Raw genomic sequence first — 22,000 nt, 5'->3', positions numbered from 1 at the left:
AAGGACGTCTAGATATCAGAGATTGAAGTTGGAAAGATAGATATATTCGAAGTAGCCAAGATGCTCTCCTGTTGGCCTCCCAGAATCAAGCGGCGGTATCGTACGGTGCACCAGACACAGAATGGCAGACAGCCTTTACAACTGACTGACACCCTCAGTCCTACAAACACAAAGAACTGAATTCTTTTAATTAGTAGGCTTGGAAGAGAACCCTGAGCCTCAAGTAAGATTACAGTCCTGGTGGATACCTTGATTAAAACTTTGTGAGACCCTGAACAGAGGAACTAACTAAGCTATGCCTGGACTCCTGACTCATGGAAAGTGCGAGATAATAATGGTTTTAAATCACTAAGTTTGTTATACACCAATAAAACTAATTCACAAATAAATCTGCCAAACCTGGATGAATAAACAATACATGAACAAGACATGAAACTATTTATTACATCTGATACCAAAAAAATATGCAAGGAATCTACTTGCATTGTTGGCAGAGTTCCTTGGGTGGAATAACACTTAAAGTTATGACGTAACCTTTATGTTTTAAAAAAATAGAAGAAAAATAGCTGAATTCTTCCTAGTCTTCCATACCTATTTATTATTCTCTAAGACCTACCTCAAATTTCACCTCCAGGTTAAGTCTATTCTCATACCCCAGTAAGAATTAATTTCTTCTTTTCAGGGCACTGGTGATATTTGGTTTATTATCTCACACTACAGTTAATATATGGGTGTGATTCTACTACATTTTGATCTGTTTGTGATATCTATTTTTGAACCTGATCAGGTCCTCACAAGCTCTGGATACAACAGGCCAATTTGTCTTAGTTATGTATTATTTTCCTCTTGAAGACAAGAAATATAAAATACTCAGATATAAACATCATCTATTAAATGCCAATTCATTAATGTTCTTGGTTTTAGGATTTAAGGAAAAATTAAGAATTATAGTGATCAACTGTATAATCTAGTTTAGGATTCCACAGTGAGAAGTCATAAATTAAAAAATATTCTTTTGGCCAGGTGCGGTAGCTCACACCTGTAATCCCAGCACTTTGGGACGCCAAGGCGGGCGAATCACAAGGTCAAGAGATCGAGACCATCCTGGCCAACATGGTGAAACCCCATCTCTACTAAAAATACAAAAATTAGCTGGGCATGGTGGTGCACGCCTGTAGTCCCAGCTACTCGGGAGGGTGAGGCAGGAGAATCGCTTGAACCCAGGAGGCGGAGGCTGCAGTGAGCTGAGATGGTGCCACTGCACTCCAGCCTGGTGACAGAGTGAGAATCCATCTCACACACAAAAAAAATTCTTCTAAAATCATGTAAAAGATAGAATTCCAATGGAGGAGATTAAAAGACTTTCCAATTGGGCAAAGTAACTACAGTTGGTGAAAACATTCAAAGGTGGCAGCAAGACCTGCTGTGGTATTCCATTCAGTGGATCTCATTTCAATGTATTACTTCATTGTGCGATTAATGAAATCCAAGAATCTCCACAGGAGAGGCATCCACTGAAGAGGCATCCAGGCTTAGTTTCCTGGTGACCACTCCTAATTATTTGGATTCTATTATATTTCTAGAGGCAACACCCTCCAATATTGTGAGTGGTATGCTTTAAAATTGAAGATTATGGATGAAATTAAATTTGCTAATCCATTGACCTTAAAATAGTGAGATTATACTGGATCATTTAGGTGAGCCCAATAGTATCACAAGTGTTCTTCAGTGTGGTAGAAGGAGGCAGAATAGGGAGAACAAGAGCGATGACAACCTAAGAAGGGACTCCGGCTGACTTTGAAGGTGGAAGAAAGGGGTCATGAGCCATAGGATGTGGGTGGTCTCTAGAAGCTTGATAAGGCAAGGAAACTGATTCTTCCCCACACCCTCCAGAAATGACTGACATCTTGATTTTAGCCCAGTGAGACCCCTGTTGGACAGCTGACCTTCAGAACTGTAAAATAATACATCTGGGTTGTTTTAAACCACCAAATTTCGGTATTTTGTTACAGCAGTGATAGAAAACTCATACAACAGCAGAAGCTTTTGATGCAGATAGTCCAGATGTTTATTATATGTTTACATTTCAGCTTTTATATTTAAATTTCCAAGAGCTCTTTCTCATACAAAGAAGCTTTTTTTGTTTGTTTTATACCATCCTAGTCTTCTTTAGTATATAAAATAAGGGTCAGATGGCAATGGCATTCTATCTTTAATTTACTTTGAAGAAAATAACTCATCCTAGGATTCAACATTGAGGGTGAAAGAAAGAGGGAAGGAAGCAAGAAACCAAAGTAAAGTCCAGTTGTTTGTGTAAATGCCCTTCAGTTTGGATCCTTCTGATGTTTTCTCATGATCAGATTCAGGTTATGCATATTGTTTGTTTATTAGAAATACTTTGTAAGTAATACTGAGTCCTAATTGTATCACATTATGAGGCATACAATATCAGTTTGTTCCATTATTGTGATGTTGGCTATGGTGGCATCCTTCAAGTTATAATACAATAAAATTACTATTTTTACTCTTTGTAATTGGTAAGTAATTTATGGGACAATAACGATTCTCTTTTCTTGTCAAAAAAAAAAGTAAAAGAATTTGAAGTTCAAAGTAAATGAATGTATTTTTTCGTTCTTAACTGAGAAAAATAACCCATAGTCCCCTCAAATAAATAATAAAGCTTCATTTATCAACAGTGTCTACCAGTGTCTGTTTAGGGGCAATCAGAGTTATGCTTCCACCTATGACAAATTAAATGCTAAGGAATTATCTGCCCATCTTGAACAATTAGAAAGTCAGACAAAAGGTAATAAACAATGGTTTTCAGACATTGGACAATTTGCACCAGTTTTCTGATCCCTGAGAAAAACGAAACAAATGAGTCCTTTAATTTCCCCAAGCTCATTGCCTGTAGGCAGTTTCCAAATTACAGCACAAGAAAAGAGACCCAAACACAGCCTGGCAGTATTCCTGAGTGGAAGAGACACAAATTCGAATTCAGGGAGGTTTAGGCGGTTAGAATTTGCAGGATAGAAGAGGAGGGAGCTGCACAGAAAGAAATACACGAAGGAGCTCCAGAGAGCTGCAGAGGAATCTACTTGCATTTTTGGCAGAGTTCTAATCTATGCATGCATGACAAGAAACTACCTATAGCTGGTAGAAGGGAAAAAAATATCAAAAGGCCAAACAATTCCCAAAGCTCCTTCAGGGTTGGGAATTGTTCATGTACACACTTAGAGAAATGGACAGACCTTGTAAGACACAAAAGCATCAGGTCACAGCTTATAGTGAGGCTAAATCAGGATAGTGGGGCTATCTTAAAAAAAAAAAAAAAGACTACTCTGGATCTGTTGGTAACAACTTAAGAGCAATTCTTAAAGTGATCAAACTTACCCTCAAACAAAATTCATCACTCACTATATAAATAAAACAAAAATCTAAAGTCCAGCAGCTAACAGCAACAAAAAAACTAAAAACATCTAGCATCCAATTTAAAAATCCAGGCATGCAAAAAAGAGATATATGACATACAGCCAGGAGGAAAAACAATTACTAGAAAAAGACTTATGAAAAAGATGATGATTTCAATGGACAGGGATCTGAAAGCAGATATTTTAAATCAAATGTAAAGAAAAACATGAACATATGAGGAGAGAAATAGAATATTTAAATAAGACACATATAAGATCTTGAGATAAAAATATGAAATTTCATTTCATATGAAATAAAAAATACATTGGACGGAATTAACAGCAGATAATACACTGGAAAAGAAACATCAGAGAACAAATAAAATAGCAATAGAAATTATTCATAATGAAGCACAGAAGAAAAAGGGCAGGGAAAAAAATAAACAGAGCCTAAATAAGCTATGGCAAATATCAAGCAGGATAACATTTGCCTAATTGCAGTCCCAAGTAGGAAGGGAGAAAAATATCTAAAACCTATAATGACACAGGATTTTCTCACGCGTTTCTCAACAAACTCACAACAGAGGCACCCTGTTTACTCGGCCCACCATGCTCAACTCCTTGTGGGAGGGAGCATGTGAGCAAGCGAGTGTGGGATCTGACTGGCCGTTCCAGGCACTGGCAGGAGAAAGCTCCATGCAAGGCCAACAGCAGCACCGAGGTGAGGGTGCCCACGACTCTGAAGCCCCAGAGTGGGTGTTACAGTTCTGCTGTCTGTAGACAGCGATGTGTTAGCAGCTCAGTTGGCCCCTTGCCTCAGTGCATGGAGCAATGGGGCGACTTCCCTCTACTAGCGAGGGTAAAAGGCTGGTGTGAGAGCCTTTCTAGGTACCCACGCTTGGTGGGTCCTGAGCTCTTGTCTGGTGTCCAAGAAGAATAAGATTGTGTAGACAATTGAAGGACGGTGAAGGTAGAGAATGTTATTGAGCAATGAAAACAGCTCTCAGCGGACAAGGGAGCTGGAGAGGAGACAGAAAGGGCATGTCATCTTCCCTGAAGTCAGGTTATCTCTTCTTAAGTTCAGCCGTCTCCCTCGAAGTCCAGCCATCTCCCTCCCTACCAACTGAGTCTGGGGTCTTTATAAGCACAGGATGGGGGTGGGGCAGGCCATAGGTAGTTTTGGAAAAGGCAACATTCGATTGGTAAAAAGGCATTATTCAGAAAGAACCAATTGGGAGAGAGTGGGCAAACTTTGGGCCATGGGTTTCAGGCTGTTTGCTTTTTTGGCTTGAAGGTGGAGTTTCAGTGGGGACCCACCCCTATCTGCCTAGAATTTCTCGGTCTCCTGCCTCTATCAATAATAGCTGAAATTTTTCCAAATTTCATGAAAACTAGAAACTACCAGATCCCTAAAGCTCAACACCAAGCAGAAGAAACACAGAGAAAACTACACAAAGGGACAGCATAATCAAAACACTGACAATGACAGAGAATATCTTTAAAACAGTCAGAGAAAAAGGGATTTGTTTTTACAGAGCAGGGTTCAGTAAACTACAATACACATGCTGGACATCTGTTTTTATAACTAAAGTTTTGATGGAACATAGCCATGCTCTTTCATTTACACATTATCTATTGGGGCTTTCACACTATACCAAAAATTGAGTAGTTGTAACAAACACCATGTGGCCCACAGGCCTAAAATATTTACTATTTGGCCCTTTAAGAAAAAGTTTGTAGTTCCTTGCTACAGAGAAACAAAAATAAGAATGACTGAAGCTAGGCTGTCAGAAGCCATGGAGGGCAGAAAACAATGGAAAGACATCTTTAAAGTGCTGAAAGAAAAACTAAAAATCTTAATCTTGAATTACACGGAAAATGCACCAAGTTAAAAATCCAAAAAGTACATTAAAACTATATTTTACATGGTATCAAAAGAAAACCATCAACACACCAAAAATGAATAATGCCTGTTTCCAGTTATGCAAATATTCCTAAATGGGCAAACAGTTAATGAGACAAGTTTTAAATTTACTATAACAGGATTTTGTTACTTTGCTACTTAAAAGGTAATTCCAACTCCTTGTTTTTAGGCAGAATTTCTTTAACTTCTTTAATATGGATCTCTCAAGAGAATCATCACATGCTTTCAAGTGTAAAAGGAGGACTGGCATCCTCCTTCTGAGATACATAGGCCGAAGAACAAATCATTAAGCCTCCCACTGTGCTTAAATGAAATCACTCTTGGGAGAAAATAGTTAATTTCAGTCAAATTAACTTTTTGGAACACTATTTACTTGTATTAAAAACGATCATAAACAACACTCCTTTTAAAATAAATTATCTGAAGTTTGAAAAAGTATTTTTAACAAAAGTAGTCACTTTTAGTCATGGTAGTCATACAAATGTTTAACATATTTGTACAACAAAAAATGAATCTTATAATTACTATTCCCATACTCTACTTATAATGATCTTTCCCATGGATAAAGGCCCTCTATGTGGTTTACTCAATGACAATAACCTGAAACAGTCCTTTTCTGCTTCTATATACTAGTTGAAGACAGCACGCTAATGTTTAGTCTATTATAATAATTACTTGATAATTTTAGTTATACTAGATACAGCTATTTAGCATGAGGAAAATGTTTAGCATCTACATATCAATATATAATTTATACATCTCTCTCTAGCAATGTTACAGATTGAATGACACTACCCTTTAAAAGTAAACATTAATTATTTGCATAGAGGTGTTTATACTATTCTCTGATGGTAGAGATTTCCGTGGGATCAGCGGTGATATCCCCTTTATCATTTTTTATTGCGTCTATTTGATTCTTCTCTCTTTTCTTCTTTATTAGTCTTGCTAGAGGTCTATCAATTTTGTTGATCTTTTCAAAAAAACAGCTCCTGGATTCATTGAATTTTCGAAGGGTTTTTTGTGTCTCTATCTCCTTCAGTTCTGCTCTGATCTTAGTTATTTCTTGCCTTCTGCTAGCTTTTGAATGTGTTTGCTCTTGCTTCTCTAGTTCTTTTAATTGTGATGTTAGGATGTCAATTTTAGATCTTTCCTGCTTTCTCTTGTGGGCAGTTAGTGCTATAAATTTCCCTCTACACACTGCTTTAAATGTGTCCCAGAGATTCTGGTATGTTGTGACTTGGTTCTCGTTGGTTTCGAAGAACATCTTTATTTCTGCCTTCATTTCATTATGTACCCAGTAGTCATTCAGGAGCAGGTTGTTCAGTTTCCATGTAGTTGAGTGGTTTTGAGTGAGTTTCTTAATCCTGAGTTCTAGTTTGATTGCACTGTGGTCTGAGACAGTTAGTTATAATTTCTGTTCTTTTACATTTGCTGAGGAGTGCTTTACTTCCAACTATGTGGTCTATGTTGGAATAAGTGTGATGTGGTGCTGAGAAGAATGTATATTTTGTTGATTTGGGGTGGAGGGGTCTGTAGATGTCTATTAGGTCTGCTTGGTGCACAGCTGAGTTCAATTCCTGGGTATCCTTGTTAACTTTCTGTCTCGTTGATCTGTCTAATGTTGACAGTGGGGTGTTAAAGTCTCCCATTATTATTGTGTGGGAGTCTAAGTCTCTTTGTAGGTCTCTAAGGACTTGCTTTATGAATCTGGGTGCTCCTGTATTGGGTGCATATATATTTAGGATAGTAAGCTCTTCTTGTTGAATTGATCCCTATACCATTATGTAATGGCCTTCTTTGTCTCTTTTGATCTTTGTTGGTTTAAAGTCTGTTTTATCAGAGACTAGGATTGCAACCCCTGCCTTTTTCTGTTTTCCATTTGCTTGGAAGATCTTCCTCCATCCTTTTATTTTGAGCCTATGTGAGTCTCTGCACATGAGATGGGTTTCCTGAATACAGTACACTGACGGGTCTTGACTATCCAATTTGCCAGTCTGTGTCTTTTAATTGGAGCATTTAGCCCATTTACATTTAAGGTTAATATTGTTATGTGTGAATATGATCCTGTCATTATGATGTTAGCTGGTTATTTCGCTCGTTAGTTGATGCAGTTTCTTCTTAGCATCGATGGTCTTTATAATTTGGCATGTTTTTGCAGTGGCTGGTAGTGGTTGTTCCTCTCCATGTTTAGTGCTTCCTTCAGGAGCTCTTGAAAGGCAGGCCTGGTGGTGACAAAATCTCTCAGCATTTGCTTGTCTGTAAAGGATTTTATTTCTCCTTCACTTATGAAGCTTAGTTTGGCTGCATATGAAATTCTGGGTTGAAAATTCTTTTCTTTAAGAATGTTGAATATTGGCCCCCACTCTCTTCTGGCTTGTAGAGTTTCTGCCGAGAGATCTGCTGTTAGTCTGATGGGCTTCCCTTTGTGGGTAACCCGACCTTTCTCTCTGGCTGCCCTTAACATTTTTTCCTTCATTTCAACTTTGGTGAATCTGACAATTATGCGTCTTGGAGTTGCTCTTCTCGAGGACTATCCTTGTGGCATTCTCTGTATTTCCTGAATTTGAATGTTGGCCTGCCTTGCTAGGTTGGGGAAGTTCTCCTGGAAAATATCCTGCAGAGTGTTTTCCAAGTTGGTTCCATTCTCCGTCACTTTCAGGTACACCAATCAAATGTAGGTTTGGTCTTTTCACATAGTCCCATATTTCTTGGAGGCTTTGTTCATTTCTTTCTATTCTTTTTTCTCTAAACGTCTCTTCTCGCTTCATTTTATTCATTTGATCTTCAATCACTGATACCCTTTCTTCAAGTTGATCGAATCGGCTACTGAAGCTTGTGCATTTGTCACGTAGTTCTTGTGCCATGGTTTTCAGCTCCATCAGGTCACTTAAGGACTTCTCTACATTGGTTATTCTAGTTAGCCATTCGTCTAACCTTTTTATCTAGAAGAAATGGATAAATTCCTCAACACATACACCCCCCCCAAGACTAAACCAGGAGGAAGTTGAATCTCTGAATAGACCAGTAACAGGCTCTGAAATTGAGGCAATAACTAACAGCTTACCAACCAAAAAAAGTCCAGGACCAGATGGATTCACAGCCGAATTCTATCAGAGGTACAAGGAGGAGCTGGTACCATTCCTTCTGAAACTATTCCAATTAATAGAAAAAGAGGTAATCCTCCCTAACTCATTTTATGAGGCCAGCATCATCCTGATACCAAAGCCTGGCAGAGACACAACAACAAAAGAGAATTTTAGACCAATATCCCTGATTAACATCAATGCAAAAATCCTCAATAAAATACTGGCAAACCAAATCCAGCAGCACATCAAAAAGCTTATCCACCATGATCAAGTGGGCTTCATCCCTGGGATGCAAGGCTGGTTCAACGTTCGCAAATCAATAAACGTAATCCAGCATATAAACAGAACCAAAGACAAAAGCCACATGATTATCTCAATAGATGCAGAAAAAGACTTTGACAAAATTCAACCACACTTCATGCTAAAAACTCTAAATAAATTAGGTATTGATGGGACGTATCTCAAAATAATAAGAGCTATTTATGACAAACCCACAGCCAATATCATACTGAATGGGCAAAAACTGGAAGCATTCCCTTTGAAAACTGGCACAAGACAGGGATGCCCTCTCTCACCACTCCTATTCAACATAGTGTTGGAAGTTCTGGCCCGGGCAATCAGGCAGGAGAAAGAAATAAAGGGTATTCAATTAGGAAAAGAGGAAGTCAAATTGTCCCTGTTTGCAGATGACATGATTGTATATCTAGAAAACCCCATTGTCTCAGCCCAAAATCTCCTTAGCTGATAAGCAACTTCAGCAAAGTCTCAGGAAACAAAATCAATGGGCAAAAATCACAAGCATTCTTACACACCAACAACAGACAAACAGAGAGCCAAATCATCAGTGAACTCCCATTCACAATTGCTTCAAAGAGAATAAAATACCTAGAAATCCAACTTACAAGGGATGTGAAGGACCTCTTCAAGGAGAACTACAAACCACTGCTCAAGGAAATAAAAGAGGATACAAATAAATGGAAGAACATTCCATGCTCATGGATAGGAAGAATCAATATTGTGAAAATGGTCATACTGCCCACGGTAATTTACAGATTCAATGCCATCCCCATCAAGTGCCAATGACTTTCTTCACAGAATTGGAAAAAACTACTTTAAAGTTCATATGGAACCAAAAAACAGCCCGCATTGCCAAGTCAATCCTAAGCCAAAAGAACAAAGCTGGAGGCAACATACTACCTGACTTCAAACTATACTACAAGGCTACAGTAACCAAAAACAGCATGGTACTGGTACCAAAACAGATATATAGACCAATGGAACAGAACAGAGCCCTCAGAAATAATACCACACATCTACAACCATCTGATCTTTGACAAACCTGACAAAAACAAGAAAAAGGGAAAGGATTCCCTATTTAATAAATGGTGCTGGGAAAACTGGGCTAGCCATACGTAGAAAGCTGAAACTGGATCCCTTCCTTACACCTTATACAAAAATTATTTCAAGATGGATTAAAGACTTACATGTTAGACCTAAACCCATAAAAACCACAGAAGAAAACCTAGGCAATACCATTCAGGACATAGGCATGGGCAAGGACTTCATGACTAAAATACCAAAAGCAATGGCAACAAAAGCCAAAATTGACAAATGGGATCTAATTAAACTAAAGAGTTTGTGCACAGCAAAAGAAACTACTATCAGAGTGAACAGGCAACCTACAGAGTGGGAGAAAATTTTTGCAATCTACTCATCTGACAAAGGGCTAATATCCAGAATCTACAAAGAACTCAAACAAATTTACAAGAAAAAAACAACCCCATCAACAAGTGGGCAAAGGATATGAACAGACACTTCTCAAAAGAAGACATTTATGCAGCCAACAGACACATGAAAAAATGCTCATCATCACTGGCCATCAGAGAAATGCAAATCAAAACCACAATGAGATACCATCTCACACCAGTTAGAATGGTGATCATTAAAAAGTCAGGAAACAACAGGTGCTGGAGAGGATGTGGAGAAATAGGAACACTTTTACAGTGTTGGTGGGACTGTAAACTAGTTCAACCATTGTGGAAGACAGTGTGGCGACTCATCAGGGATCTAGAACTAGAAATACCATTTGACCCAGCCATCCCATTACCGGGTATATACCCAAAGGATTATAAATCATGCTGCTATGAAGACACATGCACACATATGTTTATTGTGGCACTATTCACAATAGCAAAGAGTTGGAACCAACCCAAATGTCCATCAATGATAGACTGGATTAAGAAAATGTGGCACATACACACCATGGAATACTATGCAGCCATAAAAAATGATAAATTCCTGTCCTTTGTAGGGACATGGATGAAGATGGAAACCATCATTCTCAGCAAACTATCGCAAGGACAAAAAAACCAAACACCACATGTTCTCACTCATAGGTGGGAATTGAACAGTGAGAACACTTGTACACATTTGGAAGGAGAACATCACACACTGGGGCCTGTTGTGGGATGGAGGGAGTGGGGAGGGTTAGCATTAGGAGATATACCTAATGCTAAATGATGAGTTAATGGGTGCAGCACACCAACACGGCATATGTATACATATGTAACAAACCTGCACATTGTGCACATGTACCCTAGAACTTAAAGTATAATAATAAAAAATAAAATAAAATTACAAAGAAATTTAAAAAAAGTAAACATTAATTATTTCACAAGACTAAGATATCTATTGGCATATTTTAAACTAGAAACACCTTAGTAAATCAAAACTAGGTAACATGGATACTATTCTGTCTTCGCAAAGTATTAATAGCCTTGGATATAGAATTGGTAAATAAAAAAGATACACAAAATCAAATAAATACACTGATTAAGCACTGCTAAATATATATGAATGTAGATTAAAGTAAAATAGTCTTTTAAAGGAAAATCTGTGTTTATCTAAGAATGATCAGAAATTATAATCTGAGATAACTGACATAATACACAAGTTACCCACCAAACATGACTGGTATGATAAAATGAAAGTTAACTGTGAATGTTAAAAATCTGTAACTAAAGATATTGATTCCTTTAATACAAAATGTGACTTTTCTGACATGCATATACCAGTTTTAAAGAGAATGATAATCTTAACTCTTATCAGGAAGCACATTAAGGTGATTTCAGGTCAACTTAGATGGCAGATTAACTAATTCCTAGTTACATCATTTCAATCAGCTGCAAGTCAGTATCTAAACTACTGCCAAGAATATAGCATGAGGCTGAAGGGAATTGTGTTTTAATTTGTCTCTATCCAGTCAGTTTCTGTATCTATATGAGAAGAGATCCCCCGTTACTAGTGATACTTCTGGTAATGTTTTTGGTGGATCCCTGGATTTTAGTGATGTTAAGATAGGCATATAATAACAAATTGATAAAAGTAACAATGTATTTTCCTCACTTTTTGCTTTTATCAATTTGTTATTATACGCCTATCTTTTTCTTTCCTTTAACTAAGATATTAACTTACCTTATTACGTTGTAAGTCAAAACCATCCCACTAGAAAAACAGGATGCATTGGGCATGAGTAATTTCATTCTATTTTCTTCACTGTATAATGCACCTTTTTTTCCCTGTACAGTTTCTCTACCTTAAAAGCAGGTACAAATATACAGCTAGAGAACCAAGAAGCACCACTTTTCCATTCCCTGGAGCTGAAAATGGCCCATTTTCTCACTTTCAGTACTGCTTACCTCAACTTCCAGAAAGTCAATATTCATTAAAAACCAACAATTCTCCAGCAAATCATACATATGCCCCTAATACTATGGTTTACACTTCGCCCTTAAAACAAATACAGTTAGAAAAACCTAATAATATATCAGATGCTATGTGATACATTTTGGCATAAGGGACAACAGAAAAAGAAAACATTCTTCATATTTGGCATAGTTATAAAATTACAATGAATTTTAAAGGATCAAAACTCAGTTTAGAACGGTCATTATGATTCTATCATGTCTTATTAAAATCAAAATCTATTATACAGCATATTTAATGTCTTTAATATTTATAAAAAATTTTTAAAAGAAAAAGAAAAATTTATTACATATTATTTGTGAAGAAGCCCCAAAAACTTTTCTGAAAGCCTCTTTCTTAGTAACTAAGTTGATGAAGATGTAATAGAAAGGGAGAAAAGTTAATTACTACCAAGTATCTTAATATTCAAAGCAATACAAAGGGTCAAATGTCTAATATTCTTTAGGAATGTTTGCATTCTAAATGTGATGAACTCTAAATTACTATGACTTGTGAAGATGTGTATCTGTCTAGTTGTTTTTAATTACTAATTGTTTTAGTTGTATGTAGCTAATTCTTAAGTATTCAAGGTCCACTCATAAGTTAATGCTTATCAAGGCTCTTTGACACTCATTTTTCTCACAACTTTGGACATTCCACTATGAGCTCCCCACAGTAGTGGGAAAGAGGTTTAAAAAAAATAGTACAGGCAATCTTCAACCAGTGAATGAGTTATATTCTAAATTCTCCTTATCATCAGTTTTATGGAAATTAAAAATGATTTTATTGAAAATTGTGTTATGAATGGTGGCTAGATTATCCAGATAGTTCACAAATGCCTATTAAATTATTAAGGCCATTGCACTATTTAAACTACATGGAACCTCAGAATAGGTGACCACATAGCAAAAACTTTCTCTTTTCAAGTGAGCCATCCATAGGCAAAATTTTAAATAAGCAAAGCTAATCTTTAGCACTCTCCCCTATCATTTTTTGAACCCACATCTCTTCATATCTCTACATGTCTTAAACCCTCTTTGGGAAGTCAAGTGCAGCTGGGGTGAAGAAAGCAATTGCAAACAGCATTGAGAAGGTGACTCTCTTTAGCCCAGTATCTAAATAAATGGATACTCATTTGCTGAAGAATTTTGAACTAAATCTGTTGATATTTATTCTTCCAAAATACATTTTCAATTCATCAGAACATGAACTACACCTGTTGACACCTCCTTCATCAAAATTTTCTGGAGACAAAGCCTTTGTGAAAAAATGTTCATAAGGAGGAAGTATACCACAGTAGTTAAGAAGATAAATTTTGGAGTCAAACAGACCCAGAATCAAATACTGGCTATCCCACTTATAAGATAGAAGATCTTAGGAAAATTATTTAAACTATTCTGAACCTCAGTTAATTCATGTATAAAATGGGAACAATTTCATCAATGGTACTAGTTATTTTTGGGTGATCATTATCATTATCAACTGTAAAATATGTTTTGCACCTATTTACAGTTGTACAACAAAAATGAAAAGAAACAGATGCTTCCTCAACTATTCTTAGTTTAAAAATCTTTATAAATTTGGTGAAAACAGATATCTGTTTCTGCTTGGGAATACTTATGACACAATTTCCATTTCTATTATAGAAATTTCACATATCAGAAAAGGGATGTAATGACAAATTTGTAGGTGGACCAAAAATTTTCAAACTTAAAAGTTGATGATAATTATTAAAATGTTGATTGTCATTCTCAAACAGCTTTACCCTTGCATTTATTCCTTGATAAGTGACATTTTTGGAAATGGCTGTAATAAGTTATAATATGAAAGCTGAGGTTAATTTATATTAATTTAAAAACATATCTGATATTAAGAGATTAGCCCATGACCTTCAAAAAGTTTAGTTTTCATTACTTGCCTTATCACTTGAATAAAAATAAATGAAAAATGTATTATTTTTCACTAGACATCAGTTTTAAAGTTGCTATGGTTAGGGAAAGCTCTACAAGATTTTAAAGCAATATAAGTCAGTCCTGAGGCAGACAGAGTGCTAGGGATTCAGCATCCTTTTGATGAGTTTCCAGATATTGATAATTCAATAGGCACATTTTTTAAAAGAAGGTGGCAGAGATTTCTACTTGATAGACATTTCAGTCAACCTTTAGTAAAGTTTAGCTGTAATGGGGTAGGTATTACTGTAATGGAAAAGCACTAAAATGCCAAAATTGCAACAGTGGAACAACATGAAGAGTAATGATAAACAAAAACAGAAGAATTGAAAAATTACCACAATCCATGTCATATAATGTAAAGAGCTAGAATTACAGAGCCCGGGACAACATTTCAGGATGCAGAAAAGTGAGAAGAGATTCTCAGCTATACATATTTTGAAATATCCCAATTACAAGAGTAAGAGACTAATTATACAAATAAAATGTTTGTGTATGGGCAGAGATTGCAAATAATTCAAATTACCTGTATTGGTCCTCAACCTGAGGTGGTACTGCGTTCCACAGGTGGGGAGGAGTTCAGAAAAGGTGAGGGCATTTTTTTTTTTTTAGCATCACAATGACTAAGCAGTGCTATTGGCAACCAGTATTTGGAAGGAGAAGGGATGCCAAACATCCTGCGATGCACAGATCAGTCCTGCACAATGAAAGAACTGTCCCATCCAAATACCTAGAATACTCCCAAAGAGCAACAACGGACACACCAGGATACTGTATGAACTGGTTACACTGGAAAAAATTACCTCTAGGACTAAAAAGGAGTAACAAAGAACAGATGAAACAAGACTTTGCAAGATAATCTTCTACGTTTTAAGCAAGAGTCTTGCAGGAGACCCCTGTACTTCTCTCCAAGAAACTAAATCGGTATTGGATACATAGCTCTAATCTTTTGTGCAGCTTATCTTAAAAAAAGAGAATAGTAAGGTGATACTGTACCACCATCATGTACAGTGTGCAGAGGGGCATTAAAAATAGAAATCTTGCAATGTATTAATCTTATCAAAATATTAAAGGATTTGTAGGAGGTCTTGTATCTGAAATAGGGGGAACCAGAGAAAGCCTAGAAGATGGTTAAGAACACAGCGGGGAAAACAATAGATATTTCTCCACCAAGACAAGGTATTCACTGATATATAACATTTGAGTAAGTTAAAGTTTTTTAAAGCATACATGGGTTTATGACTTTGTTTACACGGAGCCTCTGCCTTAGTGGAGGGACCTAAATTCATGAAGATAAAATTGACTCATAATGGTGACTCCCAGAATTGAATCTCTCACACATCTTTCTTTTTTGAGACAGAGTCTCGCTCTGTCGCCCAGGCTGGAGAGCAGTGGAACGATCTCGGCTCACTGCAAGCTCCACCTCCCGGGTTTACACCATTCTCCTGCCTCAGCCTCCCGAGTAGCTGGGACTACAGGCGCCCACCACCACGCCCGGCTAATTTTTTTTGTGTTTTTAATAGAGACGGGGTTTCACCATGTTAGCCAGGATGGTCTCGATCTGCTGACCTCGTGATCCGCCCACCTCGGCCTCCCAAAGTGCTGGGATTACAGGCGTGAGCCACCATGCCTGGCCGAATTTCTCACACATCTTAAACCCCAGCAGGCAAGCATCTACCAAAAGGTTTCTAAACAAGCTGTTTAAATGTGTGTCTCTCTCTCTCTCTCTGTGTGTGTGTGTGTGTGTGTGTGTGTGTGTATGCTTAATATAAGAAGCTGAGATAGTAAAGATAAATTTAGTGTCACAATAGAAATAACAGTCATCAGGACCAAGAAAAGAGAGACTCCTGGGAGGTTTAAGTTCAGTACTTAGTTTACTGAGTTCACACCATGCTGCTGATGCCTTTCATAGCATAGTACAGTCGAGTAATCATATTAACAGTCAAGTCATCATACTTACCATCACACATTTTCATTAAATAATTGTTTCATAATTATAACTATGTAACTATTGAGACATAAAATATTGATAATATATCTTTTCTTGTATTAACATAACTTTTACTACTGAAACTACTAGTTGCTTCATTACCCTGTTCACTTAATTTTCTGTTGCTCTAACTAAATCTACTCAACTTTAAAACTTCTTTTAGCATGGTCAGACACATTAGATAATTTGCCACCATTCCACTGACTGCAGACACCCATCTTGGAGTCCTTCATTGTCTTGCTCCAATTTGTACTCTTTACTCTTTAAACTTCTACACAATTGTCACCTCAGGATGCACTTCACCATAAACTTGAGAATTTCACTAGCATCTCACCATGATGGCACAATCTCTTATGCCTTGGATAATTTCCCCTCAGGATTTTTGGTTTGCTCTTTCGTTTAATGAAAGTAGCTTCTTGACAAAGGATGAATAAGAAAAATTATCTATTGAGACTTGGAATGTCTTTCCTATCTTATGATACTTAAACCATAATTTGGAAATGAACAGAACCTTAAGCTGGAAATGATTTTCTCACATAATTTTGAAGACATCACTCCATTGCTTTCTGGTTTGACTGGTATCTTCGGGGAGGAATTCCTCAATCTTCTGCTAATAAAATATAAGCCTAAATTCCAGTGTTCTGAAAGCTAAACAGAGGAAGACACTTTGGAGGAAGAGGGTGTTTCTCTTTGGACCCAATCTCTGAGGTGCCTGGTACCTACCTTCCCAGAGTTCTGCAGTATAAACTGGCTGGTTCTTATAGGGCTCCTGTGTGATGGAAGTTAGGGCTCAGCTTTTCCACTCTGCTAAATTGGTTATCATTTATCCAACTACTTTCCTCCTTCCAAATTGTGTTACCACTCTCATCTGTCATTCTCTTTTCCATTTTCTTTGTCTTTTGGGGTTTATCTATTTTTATGTCTTTGTTTTCATTTTAGTAGTGTTCTTCAGGAGGGTAAAGCATAAAAATATGTCTTCAACCTGTCATGCTTAACTAATTTATAAACATACTTGCAAATGTTGGTACCAATTACCACAGTGTCCTCAATTTATGACAATTTATACTCTCCTCCAGTAGTATCACTGCCTCAGGCATCACTGAGTATTACTACTTTTCATATATTTGCTTGAAGTTAAAAAAAAATGAAACTTTCTGATAAAAATAAACAATTCTAACATCATTAATGAACATCAACATGTTTTTTATCAGTTTATTATGCTCTGCTATTTCAACTTTTGAGGCATGTCTGTGTGAGTCTATGTAAGTTCATTAGGCTGTTCAGTTTTTTCTTGTCATTCTGTAAGAGCTCTTTATATATGAAGGTGTTAATTCCATGAGGAAAATATTTTTCCACTTTGATATCTGCCTTTTCTTTTCTTTCTTTCTTTTTGAGACAGGATCTCACTCTGTTGCCCAGGCTGGAGTACAGTGGCGTGATCGCAGCTCACTGTAACCTCAAAAACTCCTGGGCTCAGGGTATCCTCCTGCCTCATCCTCCTGAGTAGCTATGATTACAAGTGCCCATCACCATGCCTGGTTAATTTATGTTTTTTTTGTAGAGATGGGGTTTCACTCTGTTGCCCAGGCTGGTTTGCCTTTTCATTTCGATGTATAGAAATTTTACATTTTTACAAAGTCAAATATATCAATTTTCCTTTGTAGTTTTTGCCACAATTTTCATGCTTAGAAAGTTCTCATCCAAAAATTTTGCCAACATACTTTTCTAATTGTTTTGCCATTTCGCATTTTTTGCATTAAGCTTTAATCCTATTAGAATGTACTTTTCCATGTATTATGATGCAAGAACATAGTATCCCCCTCTGGTAGTTAATCAACTCTCTCAGCATAATTTATTGAATGATCTTTTAATTTCCCATTGATCTGTGATGTCACCTTTATCATTTATATAAACCATATACGTATTAGGGTATCTAGGTTTGTGATGGTTAGTACTGAGTGTCCACTTGATTGGACTGAAGGATGCAAAGTATTGTTCCTGGGTGTGTCTGTGGGGGTGTTGCTAAAGGAGATTAACATTTGAGTCAGTGGACTGTGAGAGACAGAACCACCCTACACATCAAAAGTTATTATGCATATAAATATTTCTTATCATGAATTGGAATCCATAAAGTTTGAAATTCACTCCTCCATGTGTTCCACTGATCCTCTTGTCTATTCCTTTGTCCATATAATATTTATCTGATTACAGCTGCGTTAGGCTAATATTCTGATATCCGGTAAAACAAGTGCCTCTCTTACATAGTTTCTTTGGTTATTCTTGGACATTTGGTCTTCCACATAAATCATGTGGTGATTTTTTCCTAACATTAAAAAAGAAAAACTTGTTTCTACTCTAATTAGAATTGCTAAATTGGGAGAATTTACACTTATACTTTCATCATGTTGTTTATTTGGTATGTCTTTCTGTTTCTGAAACATAGTACTTTCCATGATTCTTATTATACAGGTCTATGGTTTACTTGTTAAATCTAATTGTAATTATTTTATAGTTCTCTTCACTGCTGTGACAGAAAAATTTTCCCATTTTCATTTCTGTGTGTTTACTGCAAATACAGAGAAGCTATCAATTTTATTTAAGAAGCCAATTTTATTTGGCTATCTCATCACATTCTCTTATTAATTTTATTGTTCATAACTTGAGTCTCCTGGGTTTCCTAGGTATACAATCATATTTTCTAGGATGGCTAGAAAAATGGTAAATAATCTGACAGCATAAAATGGTAGTAGTGAGAATCCTATCTCCTGATTGTAAAAAGCAGTTTAAATATCACACACAATAAATGAATTACTGAAATGACTGATGCTCATTCCTGTCTCTTCTATCTCTCAAGTTTCTCCTTCTGTTTCAGCCTCTGTCCCTGCTTTGAAAGCCTCCATCTCTCCTGCAGCTTCTAAGTTGTGCTACTAGTGAGAGTCCTTGGCTTCTGGTGCCTGGGTAGTAGGGAAAAGAGGTGGTCCTGGCTTTCAACATACCATTAAAAATACATCATCTATCCATTTAGAGATATGTATACATAGTACAAAGCAAGATGCTAAAAGAAATATCAAGAAACTGAGACTGTCCAGAAAGATGATAAAATAGGATATATAAGACATAAAAATAAGTAACTCTATTTTAAATAGAAATGACATGAGCTCCTAAACAGGTGTAGGTAAAGTATAAGATTATTTCTCATGAAAATAGTTACAGGGGGAGATGATACACTACAATAATGCTATAATTTAGACATAGATCAAAAAGCTTTTGTGAAACTAGCTAACCTAATTATCACATGTATTACTGTTCTCTTAGGAAAAAAGTTGCATGCATTCATTTATTTATCAAGACAGGGTCTCACTCTGTCACCCAGACTGGAGTGCAGTGCCACAATCTCAGTTCACTGTAGCCTCAATCTGGATCCCAGGCCCAGGAGATATTCCCACCTCAGCCTCCCGAGTAGGTGGGACTACAGGCACGCACCACTAAGCCCAGCTAATTTTCTGTATTACTTGTAGACATAGGGTTTTGTTGTGTTGCCCGGGCTGGTCCTGAACTCCTGGGCTCAAGTGATCCACCCACCTCAGCCTCCCAAAGGGCTGGGATTATAGGCATGGGGTACCACGTGCCCGGCCAAAATTTGCTTTTAAATAACGGACTTATCAGTTAATTTCTGGCAACATAACTCTTACGTTTCTAAAAGACCAGTTGGACCGGCTAATGGTAACAGTCCTTAAGTTGTAGTACTGTCAAAAAAGGGAAATAACAAAAGGAATAAATGAAGAGTCTGCTATTAACAATGACCTGTCCTGACTATTCTTTAACTGAGAACAGAATTCATTTTATTCAATAAAAATAAAATACATAAATTCCTATTGTGTAAAATTTCTTAAAGATAGGTATTTAGTAAAATCAAGTGCTACTGAATTTTAATATAATGTTTGTAATTCAGTGTTAAAATTAACAAAGTCTCTTGTACTGCCAAAAAAATCACAATCTAAAATTTTCATCAGGGTCAAAAATTTTTTATCTTGGAATTCACACTGTGTATAACAGTCAAATGCAGCTGTTACATAAACCAGGTAGTTTATTGGTTCATCCATGCTATAAAAATATTACTGACATTTCATCTGGTCAACCATCTTAAAGGTTAATTCTTGTTTCCTCTTTCAGATTTTATTCTAGGTGAACTGTTCTGGGCAGATTCTATTTACCTATTCTGAGCAAACCACAAACTGTTTCATTGCTCACTCTTACTGTTAAGAACATATTGACTTGCTGCCTGCTCTGCTGTTTAATTCATTTATGCTGAGAGTCAGGCATGAAGACAGAATTTTAAATGTGACATTCGCAGACTGTTAGGTCATTTAAGCTCTGACAACACTAGGGAATTCCTGACATATAAACTGGACCTGATTACCAAGCACAGACGAGCTTCCCAAAGGTGCAAATTTCTGATCATTTTTTGTAATTTCTCACAGAATTGCAATATTAAATTTTAATGTCAATGAAAAATATATATAGCCAACATTTTAAAGTAAAAGCCTCTGTTTCTTTTAATAAAGTTCTAACTGGCACTTCTAATCAATACATATCAGCTAAATAAAAATTATTTTGATGGAAAAAGGCATATGGAAAAACTCACAATAACAATCAACATTCATAACAATTCTGAGAAACTCTGCCATTTAAGGGCTTTTAATATTTACTATAATATGTAAGTTTCTGAAATCTCTGCTAGGTCTAAAGGCTATAACTCTAGTCAACAGAACATTTAAAATTATTAGATTCTGGCACAGCAGGGCAGAGGTTATATGCTGTCAAATTATAGTACAAAGTCTAAGCTTACATGCTTACAACACTGCCTTCTCAACGATTACAGTTATGTAGAAAGGCTGATAAAATCATTATAATTGGAAATGAACAAATTGCCCACCTGACATGCAGAATTATACTTTGCAAGGGTTGATGACTGGGCGGGGTAAAGGATGCAGGGCAAGATTGTTTTCTCTTTTTAGTGACTCCAAAAAATTACACTCAATGATATTTTTGCAGCTCTTTTTCCTTGTCACTAAGTACTATACACAATGGGTCAAAATGAAAGTTTTCTGAAATTAACTTTTATAATTAAATAATGCACAAAAGATAATCCTTATTTTATCCCATATTTTATGTAAGTAAGAATTCTAGTGTTAAACAGCAAGTAGACTTTTAATATTGTGCTTTGAATGGGACTTTCAACTGTAATAGGGGTAGTCTAAATAGGGATAGACAGCCCAGAATGCCTTTCAGTTACAGCACATTGATTCTGAAAAACCTAACAAAAGCAATTACTTCTCAGCGATTAAAAATCTTGCTTCTTTCAAAAGAATAAAATGAAATGCAAACCTGGTGTATTATCTGAGCTACAGGAAGTTGTTCAGCATATTTCAGAGGTTCCATTAGTTTCTCATCCATCTGGTCTTCCTTATAGCTGGAAAAGAGAATTTAAAAACACAGAGCTAAGGCAAATACTATTTTGAAATATAGCAAATATTTAAATATATCAAATATGAAATATAGTAAAATGCATATATTTAAGTTTTTGAAATAATCAGTATTTATCAATAATCTTTGAAACACTACCATTGAAAAATTTTAAATGACTATAAAAGTATTCAGACTACATTAAGTAACTATGCAATAAAATGAGCTAGCATCACTTAATGTTCTCAGATCCTGTCTTTCTCTGAGACAAAAATGTTTCAGAATTCTCTGTCCAAAAGAGGATGTTTCTTTCATAGCACTTAAAGGTCTTCAAAACCTGGCTCCAACCAAACTCAAGCCTCATCTCCAGCAACCCTTTCTCTATTTAACAGTCTACTGTTTTAGTTATATTTAACTACTGGCCAAACCCC

The 22,000-nt window shown here is 36.4% G+C and overlaps 1 protein-coding gene across 2 annotated transcripts in view; it reads right to left on the bottom strand.

Annotated features, from left to right (window-relative positions):
• The window catches only part of PIGK (phosphatidylinositol glycan anchor biosynthesis class K), a 129,850-nt gene that overhangs the window by 11,439 nt on the left and 96,411 nt on the right, over positions 1–22,000 (bottom strand). For both annotated transcript variants that reach the window (XM_004026005.5, XM_055368145.2), the window contains one exon: positions 21,492–21,576. In XM_004026005.5, coding sequence (XP_004026054.2) covers positions 21,492–21,576 — 85 coding nt within the window. The remainder of the gene's footprint in view (positions 1–21,491; positions 21,577–22,000) is intronic.

Source organism: Gorilla gorilla, chromosome 1, assembly GCF_029281585.2.
Source record: "Gorilla gorilla gorilla isolate KB3781 chromosome 1, NHGRI_mGorGor1-v2.1_pri, whole genome shotgun sequence".
Lineage (NCBI taxonomy): Eukaryota > Metazoa > Chordata > Mammalia > Primates > Hominidae > Gorilla > Gorilla gorilla.
Note: the sequence above shows the minus strand (reverse complement) of the source record. Positions and strands in the feature narration are given on the sequence as shown.